The sequence below is a fragment of the Sitophilus oryzae genome, unplaced genomic scaffold (genome assembly GCF_002938485.1).
Source record: "Sitophilus oryzae breed Bouriz unplaced genomic scaffold, Soryzae_2.0 scaffold_1181_pilon_pilon, whole genome shotgun sequence".
In the NCBI taxonomy this organism is placed as follows: domain Eukaryota; kingdom Metazoa; phylum Arthropoda; class Insecta; order Coleoptera; family Curculionidae; genus Sitophilus; species Sitophilus oryzae.
In genome coordinates this window covers 2012856-2033006 of record NW_022145817.1, presented here as the reverse complement: position 1 = coordinate 2033006, position 20151 = coordinate 2012856, and the positions used below count along the sequence as shown (strand labels likewise).

General features: G+C 31.0%; 1 protein-coding gene across 4 annotated transcripts in view; it reads right to left on the bottom strand.

Moving 5' to 3' along the window:
* The window catches only part of LOC115891484 (fatty acid hydroxylase domain-containing protein 2), an 80045-nt gene extending 60697 nt beyond the window's left edge, over positions 1-19348 (bottom strand). The window contains exon 1 of one of the 4 annotated variants that reach the window (XM_030911937.1): positions 19250-19348. In XM_030911937.1, coding sequence (XP_030767797.1) covers positions 19250-19274 — 25 coding nt within the window. In that variant the 5' untranslated portion in view covers positions 19275-19348. Of the gene's footprint in view, positions 1-7475; positions 7624-13824; positions 14075-18787; positions 18924-19249 lie in introns of those variants that run through there. The other 3 variants (XM_030911938.1, XM_030911936.1, XM_030911940.1) reach the window with 3 other exon arrangements.
* Positions 19349-20151: the final 803 nt, after the last annotated feature.

Here is a 20151-nt window from a genome sequence, read left to right as displayed (position 1 = left end):
TTATTTTTTATTTTCAAATCGGTGAGTTTTATCAAAAAAACACAAGAGATAAAAAGTTTTCTAAATAAACTAAACTATCAAAATTAATTTACATGTGTTTGATAAGATTTTTCTTTAAATTTCATTAACAGGAATGATAGGGGTTTTATTTCAACCCTTCCACTCATTTTAAAAAGTGAAAAAATTACCAGAAAGTGTGTTTTCATAACAGTAATGCTTCCGTAAAATTTCATTAGTCTATCTCTTTTCGTTTTCAAGATAATAAATAAAAACATTATTTTTCCGCCATCTTTGTACCGCGATATCTCCCTAATGGTTGACTTTTGACCCAACGTTTATAAAGCAAACTACCCTTTATTTTTAACAAGGAATCATCCCCTGAAGTTTTTCGCATTTGTTTTGAAACACCCTGTATAAGTACTTCAGTATTACAGATGTCTTCCTTAATATCGTTAGTTCTGTTATTGTTATTAATGTTTATTAAAACAAGGACTGTATCGTTAGTCTTTAACGTTTTTTTTTTAATTTAGTTTAGAGTATCCGATGCAGCGTAATATGATGTTGCGACAATAGTCACCAAAACCATCTCGAGTTTTTAAAAAATTACATCAAAAGTAATGATAACTGCAAAAATTGCAAATTGGTCGTGATCAGTTCATTTCGCTCTTAAAAATTAACCAAAGCATGCATTGACGTGATCCAAAAAATAAAATGCTCAGGAGACATGGTTCTTACCGAAAAATTATATTTTAGAAAAATTTACACACGAAATTATTGCACAGGGTGTTTTAAAGTTAGGATAAAAAATAACCCTTCGATTAACCCTGTATAATATGCCAATTACTAAAGATTACAAAAAAAATAATTTACGAATTAAAGTTGATATAATTATGTACAGTTTGCTAAAAAATTCATGCCAATAGGGCTAAAAATAAGAAAAATATAACATTTTAAGTTTGACCAAAAATTTCTCTGTTGCGTTTATGTTGCATCTGAATGTATTATTATTTTTTCTGATCTCCCTGTTTCTTTGATATCCCCAGTTACTCCACTAAATAATATTTTTCGAAATCAAAACGTTATGATTCGGAAGCGATACGTGTATGATAATGTATACAGACCTTTAGAGTTTTGTATACTTTACAAAAAGTTGTCCATTCTTTGCCAAAAAAAATATCTATTGCCAATTTGTATTTTTTTGAATAAATTTTTATGTTTCAAAAGTAACCCTAATTTCTTTATTGAATTAAATAACAAATTTTAAATTTATTTTGTTTTTGTTGAAACCCCACAATACCGGCACGTGCTCCTCGTGGCCGCTCGTTTTTCTATTGAATGTTTCCAAATATAGAAAATTATGTTTAGTTACTTTTTCAGAATAGAGTTTTTGCTTCGTTTTGATTAGAAAACAATCTGTTTATGTTTATAACAAAATTTTTAAGTTAAATGAATTCTTCCTTTTAATATACAGGGTAGTCCGAACTGTATACGGAAACTGTGACAGCATATTCTGCAGATAAAAATAAGTAAAAAATTTCGTATAAATGTATGTCCTAAAATGCTTAGTTTCGGTGTAGAAGTTTCATTTTTATTTCGATTTTTTCCAAATAATTTCTGGAGTAACGTCAATATTTGGATAAAAATTGGTGTTTGGGAGGTTTTGACATGCGAAATTTGATTTTGATGTCAATGTGACTCCTATTTGTAAAAGGCGCCACCTATATGTGTTTTAAATGTTTTGAAGAGTAATAACTTTTCGTCCGTACCTGTATAATACTACTGAGTGAAAAAATATACATTTCCGAGACTTTTTACGTAAAAAATGTCTCTTGGTAAAAATCGCTACGAGCAACCGTTCTCAAGATATTTTAGAATGGAAATAGTTAATAGATGCTTTGATAGATGTCATTATTGACGAAAAATAAACACGTTGAGTAGATAATTATTTCACTGAAATAATAAATTTGGGAAATTTTTATTTTTTTAAATTAATCATAATTTTTTCTGCAAAAAAATGATGATAAAACAGTTGCTGTTGAACTTTTGACACAAAAACTTTCAAATTTATGATATCAGTCTAATAACTATTTAGTCAACGCATGTTTAGTTTATGTCAATGATGACAGGTATTGATAATTTCGATTCCAAATATCTAGAAAACCAATACTCGTAGCGATTTTTACCAAGAGACATTTTTAAAAAACGTCGTAAATGTATATTTTTTTACTCAATAGTGTTATACAGGTACGGACGAAAAGTTATTACTCTTCAACCAGTTAAAAAATATGTAGGTGGCGCCTTCTACTAGTGGGAGTCATATTGACATCAAAATCAAATTTTTCATGTCAAAAAACACCCAGATATCAATTTTCATCCAAATATTGACGTTACTGCAGAAATTATTTGGAAAAAATCGAAATAAAAATGAAACTTCTACACCCTATATATCCGAAACTAAGCATTTTAGGACATACATTTATATGAACTTTTTTACTTATTTTGACCTGCAGAATATGCTGTCGGAGTTTCCGGAATACAGTTCGGACCACCCTGTATATAACTTTTTCAGCAGTAAATTTCCATAAACACAGTAAGGAAAGTAATAATTTAAAAATTAATTAGCATACGGTTCCCTATGATCTATGCTATCTTTGTAATTGAAAATCGGAGACATGTAAATAGATTTATTATAGCACATGAATGTTATTTCAGGTGTATAAATACAAAAATTAAAAACTGCATACCAACTGAAAACAAATATTAATTTCAGGAGACATGGTTCTTACCGAAAAATTATATTTTAGAAAAATTTACACACGAAATTATTGCACAGGGTGTTTTAAAGTTAGGATAAAAAATAACCCTTCGATTAACCCTGTATAATATGCCAATTACTAAAGATTACAAAAAAAATAATTTACGAATTAAAGTTGATATAATTATGTACAGTTTGCTAAAAAATTCATGCCAATAGGGCTAAAAATAAGAAAAATATAACATTTTAAGTTTGACCAAAAATTTCTCTGTTGCGTTTTTGTTGCATCTGAATGTATTATTATTTTTTCTGATCTCCCTGTTTCTTTGATATCCCCAGTTACTCCACTAAATAATATTTTTTCGAAATCAAAACGTTATGATTCGGAAGCGATACGTGTATGATAATGTATACAGACCTTTAGAGTTTTGTATACTTTACAAAAAGTTGTCCATTCTTTGCCAAAAAAAATACTTATTTTGACCTGCAGAATATGCTGTCGGAGTTTCCGGAATACAGTTCGGACCACCCTGTATATAACTTTTTCAGCAGTAAATTTCCATAAACACAGTAAGCAAAGTAATAATTTAAAAATTAATTAGCATACGGTTCCCTATGATCTATGCTATCTTTGTAATTGAAAATCGGAGACATGTAAATAGATTTATTATAGCACATGAATGTTATTTCAGGTGTATAAATACAAAAATTAAAAACTGCATACCAACTGAAAACAAATATTAATTTATGAAATATGCATTTGAGATCCAAAAATTCGCATGGACAAATATGAAAAGTAAAAATTAGATACCTGCCAAAAACAAACATTAATATATGAAATGCGCATTTCGCATTCGGAGGTGCTTAATGGCGAAATAGAGAGTTGGAAAAAAACCTGGCTTACTTATTGCAAATTTATGGGCCCAAATTATCTAACTGTTTCAAAGTGGCCAATTAACGGAACATTTTAATTTGGTACTTTTCCAATGACAAACTAAATAAATATTAAAGGTTTCCGTACGAATCCAGTTCTCCATTTTGGGTTGAACAATCAACCATATTATACCAGGTGGCCCGGGTGCGTCTCGAAAGTGGCTCACCCCTATAACTTTAATTTTTTTAGATAAAAAACGATAGTATTAGTATATGCCATAAATTAGGATTGATTGACATATTCAATTGTTCTTGGTCACTTCCTGTTAAACCGAAGATTACTACAAGTTTTGATTTTTAAATGGCACCCTCGGTATATTTCTACTTTATTCGATAGAAGACGACACTCTGAATAAAATGACATATCATATGTCAACTTTTGACATTTTTGCCTAAAACAAAATTGTATTTTAAATTTCAGTCTAGAGTACCTACCATGACTGTGTTAAGAACACTAATTTTTAATCAAGAAGCCTTGGAAAAATAAATTTTTATCGTCTAATGTTTTTAATATCTTATCCTGGCCGGTTAAAAGATGCTCAAATCGTATTTTTAATTATATCTCAATTTTTTCAAATGGAACGAGGGTGCTCATTACCATATTTGGTAAAAGCATTTTTTACGAATAATTTGGTATCACACACTTGGTATTTCGAGTCAAAATGTCGCTATGAAGCGCATACAATATCAAATAAACTATATGCAAAAATGTCAAAAGTTGACATGTAATACGTCATTCTATCCAGAGGGTCACTTTCTATTCAATAAAGTAAAAAAACATCGAGGGTGCTATTTAGAAATAAAAAGTTGTAGTCATGTCCGGTAAAACAGGAAGTGACCAAAAACAATTGAATACGTCAAGTAATCCTAATTTATGTCACATACTATACTCTGTTTTTTTTTCTCAGGTAAGATTTCGACAGACGATGACAGAAGAAAAACAGATGACGTCCCATACCAATCTATTTATTTTAATAAAAAAAAGTTTCTAATAATTTTTAAGTTAACTATGGATGGGTTTAAATATAAATTCGTCATGCGTCGTCACTTGTTGTTTTTAATCAGTTTTATTGGTTTATTTCAAAAATGACAGATCGTATTTCAATTTTATTGGTTTGACGGAACGATGAACGACAAACGGACGCCGATGCGTATGAACTCGCCTTTAGTTGTGACAACTTTTGTCAAATACCCTGCGTTTTGGAAGATGATGCATTTTGATTCGTGTTATTACGTGTGTTTTGTGTCTTTTGCAGCCAAGCGGAGGAAAAATCGAGTAAAAATTAACTGTGGAACCCAGAGCACAGTTTATGGTTAATAGTCGCTGCCCAGGCAGAAAGTCTTATACAGATACACCAATAAAGTTACTATCAATAAAGTTCGTATACCATCTCGTCGTAGATAAGTGCATCTCGAATATGGTAGAACTATACTAAACCCATACTAAAAACTGGAGTAGCTGTAAAATATCGACATCACACGATAGGTAAATAATGGATTTTAGTACTGCAGAAAAATAATGTCAAAAGGTACTGGTTTAAAAAAATTAAGATTAAAGTTAATTAATCAACTTTTAAGGTATAAAATTTGGTAAGTGTTATTATTAATAAAACAGTTTGTTTTATTTATGTTGTTTTATTTATTCCTGCGGAATATTACAAATTTGTATTTGTACATAAGTTATATTGATAAATATAATCATAAATGCGGGAAGTTTCATAAAGCTTGAAAGTAAGAAATAGTTCTTTTTTATATTTTTTGGTATGTGGTGTCTTGTTTTTGTTTGTTTTGTATTAACACATACCGTTTTTATTAAATAAAATAACTCGATTACATTTTTTCAGTTTTATACAGTTTTTTTCACAATATTTTGAAATTACTTCTTGTCAGTCAAATTTTAAACACAGAACACACTAAAAATTTTAAATACATATATTCTGTGACATATATTCATTTCGTGCTATGCGTTCCAGTTGTACCAACTTATTTCTTTGTAAAATAAAATAAACTACTTTGAAATTAAAATACAGACACATCTATCACTGTCAAGGATCTTCTCGTTGGACAGACTATAACATACCAAATCTCATTTTTTTATCTGAAAAAATAAAAAGTTATAGGGGTGAGCCACTTTTGAGACGCACCCGGTATACCATCCTAATTAATAACCATCCTGGACATTTATATTATACTCCTTCCTTTCAAAATTTTTCAGAGTTTTTAAAAAATATTTGCATGGTAACATAACAACAAACAAGCATTTGATTGGACGTTAAAATTTTCACAAGAAATTTTCGTAAAAAAGTTTAAATTTTTTACATAATATGGGGGCAATGATAACGCATATTTTGAAAATATTATTGTCAGTATACAGGGTTGTTCAAATAAAAAAAACAAAGTTGTATATTTTTAAATAGAATACTATATATTTTTTTAACTGGCTAGTGGTTTTTGAAATATAACCGTTTTAAAACTAAATTTATCACTGCTTATCTAAAGCCCTTTTAAAATTCTAAGTTCAAAGAATTTTATTTTTTTTTAACAAGGACTGTATAATAGTCTAATAGTGTCTTCTTCAAAATTCGGTCTACCATAATTTGCAGTCTTGTTTGATATATACAAGGTGAGTCAAAACCAAATGTTGTATTTTTCTCCTTTATTTTAAATCGATTACTCTGTACTTTGTATCATAATCGAACAAGATTTTGTTTAGTCTTTTTGTTTTCTTATTCAGTTCCTGAACCCAAAATCGATATTTGATAAGAAAATTGTGTTTTTTTTTGAAAATATAAGACCTGATCTGACTTTCGACGTTTCAATAATTATTGGTGTTCATCATTAAAACTATCATACCCATCTACAGCAAAGTAGAAAAACCTTCGAATAAACTCAGTGTTACTTTTTGAACGTTAGAAATTAATAAATATGATTGTAGCAGCTGAAAATATTTTTTAGCAAGAATTTATCATCAAATATATCTATATTTAAGTTTGCTCAATTGCTCAATATAATAAAAATAAGAAAAAACATCGTACCTACTTAGGGCATATATTGAGAAATAAAAAATACCACGTCTTACAATTAATAGTTGAGGGTAAAATTGAAGGAAAAAGAGGTCTCGGCATGAAGAAACTGGAAATCTTAATTGAGGAACATCAGAAATTGGACTCACCTAACTTTTGAAGAACTCATAAGGAACGCCGAGAATCGTGAAGATTTTGCCAATGTGATCGCCAACCTTCATGAAAGAGACGGCACTAAGGAAGAAGAAGAAGGGCACCACAAGTATCCGTATTCAAGAAATTAAAACGTAGGTTTGATAGTACGGGTAATGTGGATTATAAAAAAGATGTATTTTCTTCTTTCCTTGAATCAATGTTGAAATTAATTCAAACTCAAAAAAAAACATTTCAAATAACAAAAAAATTGTGTGTTCACTACGTGCGCATATTTGAAGTGAAACTTCTTACTAACAGTTGTTAAATTGAAGGATTTGAATAACATATTTGAAAAAGTGTAGTTTGAAATGTTGAAACAATAATAAATTAATAATTAATAAATAATTTGATTGACTTTCACAAAATTTGTATTAAAATGACCGTCTGTATTGTATAGTAATTATGTAGAGTTGTCTATAGTATCTAATAAATAAAAATATAATTTGATTCACTTTCACAAAATTTGTATATTGCAAAATATCAATATTTTTGATAAACACGTGGACTACTCTCAAATACACGTCGGGTCATTAGTCACTACGTATTTATAAGCCGTAAGTTGTCCTTACCTCCTGATTGATGTCCTGATTGTTTGGGAAATATCGTAAATTATTCTTGATCTGCAATTTTCCCGTATATCGCGAGTTGTAGTGAAAAATAATTTGAACTTTTTATTTGTATAGTGAAATTACATGTTTACAATTCGATGCTGAGGTAAAAAATCTAGAATTAAATTTAAATAGTAGTAAAAACGTATAAAGACATTTCAGGAATCTAAATCTAACTGATAAGAGAATTGAGGTATTTAGCGGTTTCTCGTTAAAATTGTTTGTGCTGTTGCCAGCTTGTGCTGAGAACAGGATATTTGGGATTGATAAGAGCAAGGGACTTCCGATCCGTTGAGGAGAGTCTGTTCTTTTCGCAATCCCTATAATTAAAAGGAAAATAATATGGAGCAAAAACATAAACAATCCGATATGAACGAAATAAAAGAAATGTTCGATTTTATTAGAGAAAATATGCAAGTAATGGATGGTAAACTATCCGATGTTATAAAGGAGCTGAGAGATACTAAGCTAGAAAATGCGGCGATAAAGACAGAAATTAAAGCGCAAGGAATAAAGATTGCCAATTTGGAAAGGGCGATTAGAAAGAAAAATCTGATTTTTAAAGGTATTATGGAAGATAAAAAAGAGGACTTCGAACTAACCAAACACAAGACAATTAAAATTTGTGAATCCTTGGGAGTGCCTATGAAACCAGAATTTGATGTAGACCAGGTAAGAAGAATAGGCAAACAAATCCCAGGTAAACCGAGACCAATATTACTACAACTTACAACTACAAATAAGAAATTCGAAATACTAGGAAAAACTAAAGGATTAAGAGGATCAAACATATGGATTGATGAGGATTACCCAAAGGAAATACAAGAAGAAAGAAAAATTCTGGTGTCCGAAATGAAAGAAGCATGGAAAAAGGGCGAAAAAGCACAACTTAGATACAACAAACTAATTATAAACGATAAGGTATATGATGCAAGCAACATAATAAATAGGGAGTCAACTAGCCAATATAATAACGCCGACAAGAAGAGAAAACCCGATATGAGATCACCGGAAAATGATAAATTTGGAGAACAACTGAGAAAGATTACACGAACTTCAAAAAACTAGAACTAACCAATGGATTACACGGAGCAGGATTATCGGACATGGAACTTGGCATTAAACGGACATTGAAAGGAAACTTAAATGGAAAAGGGCTAACATTTGGTACATGGAACATTCGGTCGATACATGACAAAGAGGGCGAACTAATTAAAGAATTTGAAAACATTGACCTAGACATACTAGCTATAACTGAAACTAAAAAGAAAGGAAAACAAACAGTTGAATTACAAAATGGACATATAATGATTTTGAGTGGGGTCCAGAATGAGAAAAGGGCACAGGCCGGAGTTGAGTGCATTATAAAAAGTACCTTAGCTAAATTTGTAACTAAATGGGATACTATATCAGAAAGAATCATTATGGTACAATTAAGGCTTGAAGACAAGAACACGATACACATATTAATACTGTATGGCCCAAATGAAGATGAAAAAGCTGAAGTAAAAGACAAGTTATGGGATGAAGTTACGGAAGTTGTAGACAGCTTAAACGGAGATATTATTGTTCTGGGGGATCTAAATGGAAGAGTTGGTATTCAGGATTATGAAAGCGGCGATGTCGTAGGAAAAAATGGAGAGGCTATAAGAAATAACAACGGGACTAGAATTATAGAGTTCTGTATACAGAATGATTTATTAATCATGAACACCTTTTTCAGACACAAAGAAATCCATCAGTACACGAGAGAAGTTAAAAGTCGAAATGAAAAATCCATAATTGACTACGTATTAGTATGTAAACGATTAAGGCGATATATAAAAGACGTACGAGTTAAAAGAGGCCCCGAAATAAACAGCGATCACTACCTGGTCTTAGCAAAAACCAAACTAGGCTTTCAAAAACCAGATCAAATAGAGAGACCACGGAGCAGCGTAACAAGAGAAGTAGTCAGGTCGTATAGATTGAACAACAGGAATACTGCCGTGAGTTACAGGAAAAGAATACAAGAGCTAATTGAAACTCAACCAGTCAATGAGGAACAAAATCTAGAAATAATGTGGGAAAATTTTAAATTTATACTATTAAAAGCAGGGAAAGAAATCTGTGGAACAACGAAAATTAACAAAAGCAAAAGACAAACCGCTTGGTGGAATGACGACATCAAACATGAAATTAAAATGAAAAAAGCGGCATGGAAAAACTATTTATGTGGCAGAAACATGGATAAATATGAAGTATATAAGAAACATAGAGAAAGAGTGAAGCAACTTGTAATATTATCAAAGAAAAAGTCATTGGAAGAATTCGGTCTAAAAATTGAACACGATTTCCACGCAAATAAAAAGCTATTTTACAAAGTCCTTAAAAATCTTCGATGCAATAACACAGATGAAACAAATAAACGATAAGAATGGAATATTACTAATGAATGAAGAAGACATTATTAAGAGATGGAAACAATATTTTGAGGATCTTTTTGAAGGGCAGAGTGATCAGAAAAATTTTGTCGTGGAAAGTAGGGCCACATCTCAAGAGGAAGATATGATAGAGTTAGAGGACGTCCATTGCACCATACAGAAACTTAAAAAAGGAAAGGCGGCGGGACATGACGGCATCACCGCAGAAATGCTGAAAAACATGGGAGAAAAGGGAGAAGAAATACTAACAAAGATTTGTACTTTAGCGTGGAACGAAGGAAAAATCCCAAATGATTGGAAAATAGGGGTCATCGTACCAATTTTTAAAAAGGGTAATAAAAGGGATTGTAATAATTATCGAGGAATCTCACTTCTTAGCATTGCCTCTAAAGTTTATGAGCGAATACTGGAAGCAAAACTCGTAAATCAAATTGACAACCAACTTGAGGAATCGCAGAGTGGATTTAGGAAGGGCCGTAGTATACAAGATCATATATTTACAATTAAACAAATAACGGAAAAAATTAGAAATACAAATGTCCAAGTTTACCAAGCCTTTCTTGATCTTGAAAAAGCCTTTGACAGACTTCCAAGATCTGAAGTTCAGAAAACCCTAATAAATAAAAACATTGACCAAAACTTAAGAAGAGCAATAATCAGTTTTTATTCCGACACTAGAAGCTATGTAAGGACCGATAATATGCATTCAGAAGAGTTTTCAATTCGTGAAGGTGTTAGACAGGGAGGTGTCCTAAGCCCAATTTTATTCAATTTAGTTATGGATGATGTAATGAAAGAAACCAGACGAGAGACATCTACACATTTCTAGGTAAAAAAGAGGTATCATTGAAGACCAAAATCAGCGTGTTTAATTCAGTATTCGTACCAATATTAACATTCGGTAGTGAGAGTTGGGTTCTCACCAAGAGACAAAAAAGCTTAATACAAGCAGTAGAAATGAAATACCTACGAAAAGTGCTAGGGATTACGAGGATGAATAAACTACGCAATTCCCATATTAGAGAGTAGCTGAAAGTCCAGCCAGTACTAACAACTATCGAAAACTGCCAGTTGAGGTGGTACGGACATTTGAAAAGACTCAACAAAGAGAGACCAGTAAGAAGAGTATGGGAGGCAAAAAGGCAAGAAAAAAGGAAAAAGGGTAGACCTGCAACTACTTGGGATCAAAATGTTGCAAAATTACTTAAAACTAGAGGGATCGGCTGCGCCGAAGCAGCAAGCATGGCCCTGGACAAGAAGAAGTGGTAAAATTTTATTTATGGAAAGTAGCTACTAGAAGCCTACACCTTCGGGTAGAAGGCCCTCGATTATATATATTATATATATATATATATATATATATATATATATATATATATATATATATATATATATATATATATATATATAAGTTGTCCTTACCACTCTTCGTCTCGCCGTAGCTTGTGTGTCACGGCCTTGAATTTTTATTCCCAGGGCACGTAAAAAAGTTTCACTTCAAAAAATGTCAGATGCTTTATTAAGGAAAAGAGTAAGCTGAATGTATTATTATTATTAGAAGAAAATCGTAATGCTTCTACTCGAGAAATATTGGCTCAAATGGACGTTTCTCAGAGTAGTCTTCATAGAATCCGCGACGGACCGTCCGCTACTTCGAGCAAGTACCATAAGTTTATATGAACAATTTCACATGGGCGCGTAGGACGAACTCCGTCCGACGGAGTTCGTCAGATAGCTATCTTGAAAAAACACGACGGACGGTCCGCTCCATCTGAAAGCGCTGTTAGCTTAGTACTCATTTGGAATGTAGGCAGTGTTGCCATTCTGTTCCCCAATAAGTAACCGTCCAGTTAACAATCTGTATATCGTCTTTATCAATTGGAACTTTTTATTCTTAATCTAAGATTGGAACTACCTACATCACGATCTAAATGACTTTATCAATGGAATGAATTTCGGAATGCATATGCTTAACACAGTTAATGAAGATTGGGGAATTTAACTATATTTCATATCAATTAAAGTTTAAGTTACGTAATCGAGGGCGTGATTTTTAAATTCATTGTTGCCAACCATGGACATATTCGGCGCCGTGCTGACTAACTGGAATTTAAATTTCGCGCTGGGGACTCAGGTGGTAGCTCTGCTGTAAAAAATGTCAAGTTGCCGCATTTATTTATTTGTTTCCTGAGATTTGTCCTTCGTTTTGACACTTTAGTTTTGAATTACGAGTTTTTGGTTTAAATAAATAGTCTTGTGATACTTTAAGCCTAAAAATACTAGTTCATAAGCCTAAAAATAAGCCTTTAAGCCTAAAAATACTACTAAAGTTTACTAGCAATAAACCTTGCAGTCGAATATTGTTCTTTTTAGAACCTCTTTTAGTGTCCAAGTTTAAGTGTCCAAGATAGCTTAATAGCCGTTGCAAAAAACTTATCGCAACTTTATTACAATAATTTGAACGAGACAGTGGTAGTAATGGACCTTTATGTCCCTTAAGTGCTGTTTGGTTTGGTTTGTTGATATAAATAATAACTGTTTATATATTTATAATTAATTTATTTTTGTTTCCTAAAATATTTTGATTTAAAGAAAATATGTAAAAGTGGGCAACGCTGTGCCGGTCAAGCTTATAATCACGCGACTATTTGGTATGAACTGTAATATCTTATTTTCCGATGAAGCTACCTTTAAAAGTAATGGATTAGTAAACAGACGTAATATTAATTATTATGTAACAGATAGTCCCCATTGTAGTAGATATAGTTATGCCACTATTAATAATAAACGCCTACTAGTGGATGAGTGAATGTCAGATCTTGTCTTATATTTTCAAAAAATTACAATTTTCTCATTAGATATCGATTTTAGGTATAAGAAGTGCTTAGTTCGATTATGACACAAAATACCGCCAGTTCCATTTAGAATACTGGATAAAAGTACAACATTTAGTTCTGACTCGCCCTGTATATATGAAACAAAATTGCAAATTTTGGTAGACCGAATTTTGAAGAAGACACATTATACAGTGCTTCCTGTTCTTGTTGTAAAACATTCTTCGAATTTAGAATTTTAACAGGGCTTTAAATAGGGGTAAATTTAGTTTAGAAACGATTATATTTCAAAAAACCACTCGCTATAGTATATGACATTTGGAACAAAAATTTAGTGGCAAATCAACTGAGCTAAAAAAATTGACGCCGGGAGACACGTACAGCCGCCCATACTAAAATATGTTAATAAAAAGTTGGTAGGCAGTTCTTTTAGTTTCAAAGTAAAGGAATTTTTCCAATTTTTTTTATCTCAAAAACTGCGACTTTGACTGATTTTGATGTTTGATTCCTAATCTTATATTGAAAACCGCGTTTCGCTAGCTACTGTAATTTTGGAGTTACGATTTTTTAAAATTTCTAACTCCCTCCCATACCCCCTTACCAACCTCTCACCCCCACCAAAAACTAATGGCCAGATTCTCGGGTGCCACAGTATTTTTGTGCCAAATTTGGTTAAAATCGGTTTAGCGGTTTTTGAGTTATCGTGTTACGGACAGACAGACAGACACCATGAAAATATTTTGTATTTAGGTCATTTATGACCCAAATAACTCATTTTGAGTGAAATTAAAAAAAAAAACTTTTTTTGCCGATCTTAATAGCCTACCATACCTATTGGTATGGTCGGCTAAAAACGAGGCTAAAAATATATAGTATTCCATTTAAAAATATACAACTTTAGTTAGAAAATATGTTTTAATCACCCTGTATGTTGATAAAAATATTCTCAAAACGTGCGTTACAACTGCACCAACATTATGTAAAAAATGAAATTCCCAAACCAAAAACCTAATAGGTAGTATAAAGAATAAAAACATTATCAAAATAACTTACGTTTCTTCGAGCAAATAACTTTAGCGGCGTACTTTTTCCTAGGCGAATTTTTAACTATATCCAATGCCATCGCGATTTAATCGTAATTACAACGATGTAAATAAACAATCACTGGCTTAACTGACGTGCATGAATTGGCATAAAACAGTTGCTGTCTTGCTAGTACAAAACTGCAACAGTTAGTTGAAAAGTCGACAGCAAGACTGGGTTGGCGAAAAAGGTTCAAGTCGTGGCCCACTTTGTGCTCATTTTATTCGCATGAAACTGTCCACTTTTGCAGTGGAGATGGCTGTAAGTGCGTGTGATGTTCAGTGTATGTGCAGAAAATTTTAAACAGTTTATGTTTATCTGTTCAATTTTATTTGCTTTACTAATTAGTACATTTATACTTTATGTGGTAAAAAAATAAATGCAATTTGTTTCTTTATTGAAAGATTAAAAGTTTTCTTTTTGTAGATATTAAAGCTCCGTCTACACGTAACATTTTACCTGTCAGTCTTTCCTGTTCAATCAAAACGTATCAAGTAAAAGCTTTTTGGGTGGTCGAAATTGGTATATTAGTATTATTATTATTATTAGAAATCGAGCCCATCTATATCGGTATTACATACGGATATAGATGGGCTCGATTTCTGAGACACGTTTAGTGGCGTAAACCGCCTGTTGATATTTTCACCGCCAACCGAGATACGGGGTATTTTTGAATTTTTTACTATTTTGAAAATTGCTCATAACTTTTTTATTTTGCGGAGTAATAAAATTCTGTAAAAACGTTCTTAGGGCACTTTTTTAAGCACAATCCAGTGGCGTAGTCAGTTTTTTTCTATGCTTGCTCTTTTTGTCACAAATAATGAAAAATATAATTTTTTAAATGGAAATCATAGTTGGCTGTAAACTTAAAAAAGTGCTGGCGTTTAACCCTTTTCAATGATATAAAGTTAAGGGTATCTATTTCTAAAAACGAGAGAAATATTAGGTTTTTTATCTTTATACCGAAGCGGGCCTTGATTTTGTGTTGACCTATGTGCCTAATTATTTTTTATCACAATATAATATTCAATATTATTGTTTATCTGCATAATTAAAAACTTTTGGAAATGTAAATTAACATTCTATATTAGTTTTAGTAATTACAATTGAAATCGATACAATAAACAAAGAACAAGACTAAAAAATGTATTTTTTGTGTGGCGAATATAGTTTTCTAAAAAAAATCATCAAAGATTTTCAAACTGAGCATCTCCTTGTTGAATACACAATAAACATCTTTTTCGCACAGAGCTACAACGATTTATTACGCGAACTAGTGTAATAAGTCCAAAAGCTTGCCTAGTATTCTTCTGGAATTCTTCTCTCGTCCCATTGGTGCCTCCCTTATAGATAAGGTCTTTTAATTTCCCCCATAAAAATGTTGAAAGGAGTTAAATTACAGGACCTAGCAGGCCTAGAAATGGGGGCCAAGATATAGAGCCCTTTGTTCCAATCCAATTCTCTCTAAATTCTCCATTTAATAGTGCAGTTGTAACCCTGACGTTTTAATAGCAAATGCTAATAGTAATATAGAATGTTGATTTATCTTTTCAAGAGTCTTTAATTATGCAGATAAATAATAATATAGAATATTAAATTGTGATAAAAAATAATCAGACAACTATAATAATAGGTCAACACAAAATCAAGGTACGCTTCGACACAAAGATAAAAAACGTAATATTTCTCTCATTTTTAGAAATAAATACACATAACTTTATATCGTTGGAAAGGGATAAACGCCAGCATTTTTTTAAATTGATAGCCAACCAATTTCTATTTAAAAAATTATATTTTTTATTATTTCTGACAAAAAAGCAAGTATAGAAAAAACTGACTACGCCAGTGAAGTGTGCTTAAAAAAGTGCCTTGAGAACGTTTTTACAGAATTTTATCATTCCGCGAAATACAAAAGTTATGGGCAATTTTCCAAATGGTAAAAAATTAAAAAAGACCCCATATCTCAGTCAGCAATGCAAATATCAACAGACGGTTTACGCCATTAGACGTTTCTCAGAAATCGAGCCCATGACATCTATGTCGGTTTTGCTCTATCTAGTCAGGAAATAGGTTTTCTCTGTTAAAACAGACCAATTTCGACCCACCCTGTACACAAAAAACGGTCCGTTTTACTTAAAGTGAATTAAGATGGAAGAGTGTCTAGAGAACTTACGTTCAGTTTTACAAAAAAAAACTGTCGTTTTGCCTACACTGAAAAAACATAAGTAAATTTACAAAAAATAATATAGACATACTAAAGCATCTTAAATAAGCGTTTTGTATAATTTCACAATACATTGTATAGGTAGTATGTGGCTAAATTGGAAATACATAGTAAATATTTTTCGGGAATAATAGAAATCTATTCCTGGATAATCGATTTAAATATTGTAATCATGAATTAACAACATGATTTGCCGATAGCCTTTAATAGGTTTCGAATATTGAGGCTGGAACAAAATTATTTCATGCAGGTATGTAATTTGAATAAACACAATAAAAGCAGAATTAATGTGAAGTGGGTTAATTCGTTATTTATAAATACAGGGTCCGGCAATAGTGCGTCGGGCATCTGTAGCTCCTAGAATAAAAACTTGGAAATTTTGTTTAAGTGTAAACCTAAAGCATGTACGGGGATGTATTTCAGGAAAATATTTTAACTTCTAGAGGATGGCTCAAAAAAGTGTGAGTAGATCGGGATTTTTTTTACTGGAATACCCTGTATATTATTGCATTTTTAGCTTCCCTTCAGATCACTTTACATAATCCTAGGTTATCAGTAAATATTTTTGTATAGTTTCAGAGATATTAATAAATAAATAAAAAATATATGTATATGTTTCAGCCTTTCTTAAAAAAAATATTAAAAATACATGCAAGAACTGTCTTGAAATCAAAATTATATTAGGTACCTATTTACTTTAGATTGTGTAAACTGATTTTGCTATAAATAAAGCAATATTAAATCATACAGGATATTTAGAATTGTACGCCAAACTTTCTAAAATATAAAATAATTTTTCTTTCTTTGTTTTTTTTTAATGGAACGCCCTGTATATTATTTTTTCATTAGATGGAGAATTAAAAAATGAACATTTCTTGTATTTAAAGTATTTCAGAACTTTTAATGGATCCGCAGATACACGTAGTATTATTTCATATAGACTCTCTCGTATTTTAAAGAGAAAAATTATTGGGTGGCTTCGATAAAACTTTACTGTGGAAAATTCTATATGAAACATAAAACCGCAAATATCTGCGAAACCATTAAAAATTTCGAAATACTCTAAATATAAAAATGTTCATTTTTTAATTCTCCATCTATCAAAAAAATAATATACAGGGTGTTCCATTTAAAAAAACCAAGAAAAATTATTTTATATTTTAAAAAGTTTGGCGTAGAATTTTGAACATCTTGTATGATTTACGATTACCATATTTATAGCAAAGTAAGTACAGACTATCTAAACTAAATACCTAATATTGTTTTGATTTCAGGACAGATCTTGTATTTTTAATATTTATTTTAAGAAAAGCCGAAAAATATATATATTTTTTATTTATTTAATATCTCTGAAACCAAACTGAAACTATCTAAATATATTTACTCATATATCGTAGGATTATGTAAAGTGGTCTGAAATGGAAGCCAAAAATCCAATAATATACAGGGTGTTCCATTAAAAAAAATCATTCCGATCCACTCCCACTTTTTTGAGCAACTCTATAGAGGTTAAAATATTTTCCCGAAACACATTCTAGAACATACTTTAGGTTTGCACTTAAACACTATTTTCAAGTTTTATCTTCTAGGTGCTACAGATGCCCGACGCACTATTGCCGGACCCTGTATAGTGTGGAGATGCGAATTTATGGACAGTTTTTCTGTGTTAAAAATTATGAGAAATTACACCCTTGTAACTTTTTTATTTTTTTCAGATAAAAAAACGAGATTTGGTAGGTATGTTAGTATATCACATAAATTAGGATTAATTGGCGTATTCAATTGTTTTTGGTCACTTGCTTCACAGGAAATGACAACTTTTGATTTTTAAATGGCACCCTCGTTATATTTCTACTTCATTTTCATTAGATAGAAAATGACATCTTCAATAGAATGACATATCATATGTCAACTTTTGACATTTTCGCATATGGTTTATTTTAAATTATAACATGCGTTTCAGAACGAACATTTGACTCGAAATACCACACACTTAGTATGAAATTATTCGTAAAAAAATGCCTTTTTCAAATATGCTAATGAGCCACCCTTGTTCCATTTGAAAAAAAATTAGATATGATTAAAAATACGATTTGGGCATCCCCTAAAACCGCGCTTGTATGACCTAATAATGCATTAGTACATACATACAGGTTGTTAATTTGTTTATTACTTGCGGCAAGAGCTTTATGGTTGAAATATGGCAACCTCAGCCCGCTCGTCGAGAGACGACGCGACGCGACGGGACGAGTCGGCAGCTAGCTTAGTTCTCATTTGGTTTGTAGGCAGTGTTGCCATTCTGTTCCCCAATAAGTAACCGTCCAGTTAATAATCTGTAAATCAATTTTGTATACTGTGATTTTCCCTTGGATTTTCCTGTGAGTAAAATTCCATAAAAATCTTGTCTGTTATTTGTATTTAAATTTATGTTTATATTCAAGAAAATATTAAAAAATTAGATCCATAGATTATAAAACATACATAGTTTGTATGTGTGAAAATAATAGACAATTAGAATTAAAAAAATATTTAATTTTAACCACGTCCCTCATATCTTAACTAATAAAACGCGGAATAAGTCAGGCATGGAGCGAAAAATTAAAAAGTTAAAATTTAAGTATTAGGCACATCTATATAATTAGTGTTTCATCTTATTCGTGTTTGAATTAAAAAGAAAAATATCATAGAAGTACGTAGGTAAACACTTACCTCAAGTTGGAAAATAAAGCAATTTCCTCTTCACAAAACATACAATTTTGAAAACAAACCAAAAGCGTTTAAATCAAGTGGAAATTAGAGCTGTTAAATACTGTGACACTAAGTAAGGTAAATTGACATTCAATATATTGTTTATAAATTTTATGAAAAAATATTCAAGCCATTTTTTATTACGAATTTGTTATTTTTTCCTTTTTAAATTATGATTTTATTTAATCGCTATTTTTACAAACGCGCTGAAAATAGGAATATAATGGCATTACACACTCTAAAGTACAAAATAAAAAATCAATTTATCAAATATGACCCTAAAAAATCATTGTTTACATAAATATAAAGAAGAATAAATTGGAAAATGTTACAATCAATATTTAAAATAAATTAAATTGATTTGCCTTAAAACCAAACCAGGATATATTTTGGTAAAACTATAAATATTGTATAATTACTTGCCTAATCCCCAACGATTGCTTTTCATTACTGCTACGCAAAAAAAACTACGGCACCATTTATGCTGTTGATACTGAAACACTGAAAATTTTGTTCCTGAAAATCACTGAAAACAAAGAATTATTTAAAGCGGCGGCCTCTATACGAAGTTTTTTAAATGAATATACTCAAGAAATCTTTTATATAAGTATTATTTCAGTTAGCGCCATCTACCCTCCACAAGCTTGAACTCGCTACGGCTATCAAATGTGGTTCAAATGGGTTCAAATATTACCCAGGGCTATATCCTGGCTATATCTTTGATATTACCCCAATCATCCCCAATCTATGCCCGGAAGGTATCAAGGATGTTACCCATATTTTACCTGATTCATTTAATCTATGGTTACATATTCCACTTTTGACTCTTGAATTTTGTGAGGGTTGTGTATAAAGAACTCATACAGTTGGATACAAAATTATAAATAATATTTATTTGGATGGATAGATTTGTTGTACAGAATAGGAATATTGGTAAAGGTGTGGATCCGGTGGCTGACCTTGAAGGCCATATTTACTGCATTTGATCATTGATACTACGCAGGCGCACATCGTCGATGTTGCCAAATTGCAGTTTATTTTCGAATTATTTGCAGTTGAATTTTTTTTTCAGTGTTAATAATAATACAAATTCTATAATTAATTTTATAATTTCAGATTTATCTTGATATCCAAAATTAAGGTAAGAAGGATAATGAAGATTGTGAAATGAAAGTATTATGAATATATAAAATTGTACGTAATAATAACAGAGATATGGAAGTGGTTGAATAATAATAACATTTATTTATATATTTACATTAGAATTAAAAATTATCATTTACGGATTTTTTCTAATGGTTTTAAACTTATTAGAATTATTTTAT